Source organism: Palaemon carinicauda, chromosome 17 (genome assembly GCF_036898095.1).
Source record: "Palaemon carinicauda isolate YSFRI2023 chromosome 17, ASM3689809v2, whole genome shotgun sequence".
Lineage (NCBI taxonomy): Eukaryota > Metazoa > Arthropoda > Malacostraca > Decapoda > Palaemonidae > Palaemon > Palaemon carinicauda.
In genome coordinates, this window is record NC_090741.1 from 16,569,108 (window position 1) to 16,571,029 (window position 1,922).

At 42.5% G+C, this 1,922-nt stretch overlaps 1 protein-coding gene across 1 annotated transcript; it reads right to left on the reverse strand.

Annotated features, from left to right (window-relative positions):
- Positions 1–878: 878 nt before the first annotated feature.
- On the reverse strand, positions 879–1,526 carry LOC137656230 (uncharacterized). Its single transcript, XM_068390400.1, has 2 exons — positions 1,485–1,526; positions 879–1,382 (listed from the first exon to the last, which is right to left on the reverse strand). The coding sequence occupies exons 1-2, from the start codon at positions 1,524–1,526 to the stop codon at positions 879–881; spliced, it is 546 nt and encodes a 181-aa protein (XP_068246501.1).
- Between the last annotated feature and the right edge of the window lie 396 nt (positions 1,527–1,922).

The following is a 1,922-nucleotide window of genomic DNA, read 5'->3' on the forward strand; positions in this document are numbered from 1 at the left end:
AACTAAACCAATTTTGATTTTCATTCTCTCTCTCTCTCTCTCTCTCTCTCTCTCTCTCTCTCTCTCTCCTATCAGTGTTAAATCGCAGATATTACCTATGTAGAATTTTCTAAAAAATAAGCAATAAACTAAATATAAAAAACAACTACAAATTCAATATCTGAAATATTAGACGACAGTAAACCGCTGGTGATTAAAAAAATAGTCCCTTCGTCTTCAATACCTGCCAATCACGGTCATTTGTTAAGAAACAAAATTAATTGTTATTAAGTATTAACACAGATGAATATTTGAGTCTTGACATGATTCCAATAGTTCACCATTAGTTTCTATCATTACATAGTTAAGGGAACCCATTTAGCATCTTTGAAATACAAATGGGTGACAGCTAGCAATCAAATAATGAAATATATATATATATATATATATATGTATATATATAATATATATATATATATATATATATACATATATATATATATATATATATATAAATATATATATATATATATATGTGTTGTGAAGACAACAAGACGAGCAGAGAGAGACTGACAATTTACTGAACATGCAACGGTCACTATATTAAAGAGTGCGGAAGGATAAGTAGCCCGGGAGAGAAACATTTCCAACCGCCTCTATTATTTGTGTTTTCATTCAAATATAAACATAAAATACCAAGGTAGTAGCCTAATGAAATATACATTATCATACATGGATATTAAGCGCAACATTGTTTTACAAAAATCCACTCTGTGAAATAAATAAGTAACAGTATATAGAAAAGAGTCTAGGGGGAGGAAGCACGGCAAGTAAGACAATGTCCTTACAAGTACTCTCCCCGCCCCTCAGAGAACGGACATCGAAGGTGGATGATGCGATTAATCCCTATATCGTGGGGGGCGACGTAATTCCCTTCTGGTGCTTGAGCGAAGGGGAAGGTTACTCTGATTCGGAGGAATCATTTTCCCCCGTCGTTGCGTGGTTTTCCCCCCTATGGTGGATGATTTGCTCTGAGATGGAATCCTGGGTCTACCAGGGCCCGCGGTGATCTTGTTGCTTTCAAGGTATGTTGGTTTTAATCGGGCGATCGTCACCCAATCTTCTTGTCCGTGGACGTTCAGGAGGAAAGATTTGGCTGTTCTTCTGACAACCTCGTAAGGGCTGCGATGAGGTCTAGTTAGTGGTTGGGGGTGAGCATCGACCTGGATGAAGACGTAGTCGCAATCGTCTAGGTTCTTGGGCGTGAAATGTCTGGTCCTGTCCTTGTATGTTTTTAGGCATGGTCTGAATTTCCCAGCAATTTCTCTCAGATGGTCCAGCTTGGTGTCGTCGGTAGTTGCAGGGAACAATTTGCCAGGTTCTGTAAGTGCCTCGCCGTAGACCTACTCCACAGGAGAAGGTTCGCCGTCTGCTCTGGGATTGGTGCGAAGGCCATGGAGGACGCAAGAGAGTTGCACTTTCCAATGTTTGCCTGTACATCTTGCCATCAGGGATGCCTTGAATGTGTGATGAGCTCTCTTGACCATGCCGTTCGCTGCAGGATTGTATGCTGTGGTGCTGTGGATTGTCGTCACCATGAGGTCTGCCAGAGAGAGCCAGATTTCTGACAAGAAAGCGGAACCTCGGTCCATCGTGATATCGTTAGGGACACAGAAGCAACTGATCCAACTCGACAGGAGAGCTTCAGCACAAACGTGGGTGGTTGTTTCGGACATCAGAGTTACTTCCAACCATCTAGTGGAGCGGTCGACGATCGTCAGGAGATATCTTGACGAACCTGAAGGCAGCAGAGGTCCCATGACGTTCACATGGATGTGTCCGAATCGTCTCGTGGTACCCCAGGGTGGTGGCTTTGGAGAGGGCTGCCTTTGTCTTGTTGAAGGCGCGTTGCTGCAGGGGATCCTAAACGAGCTTCTTGGCTT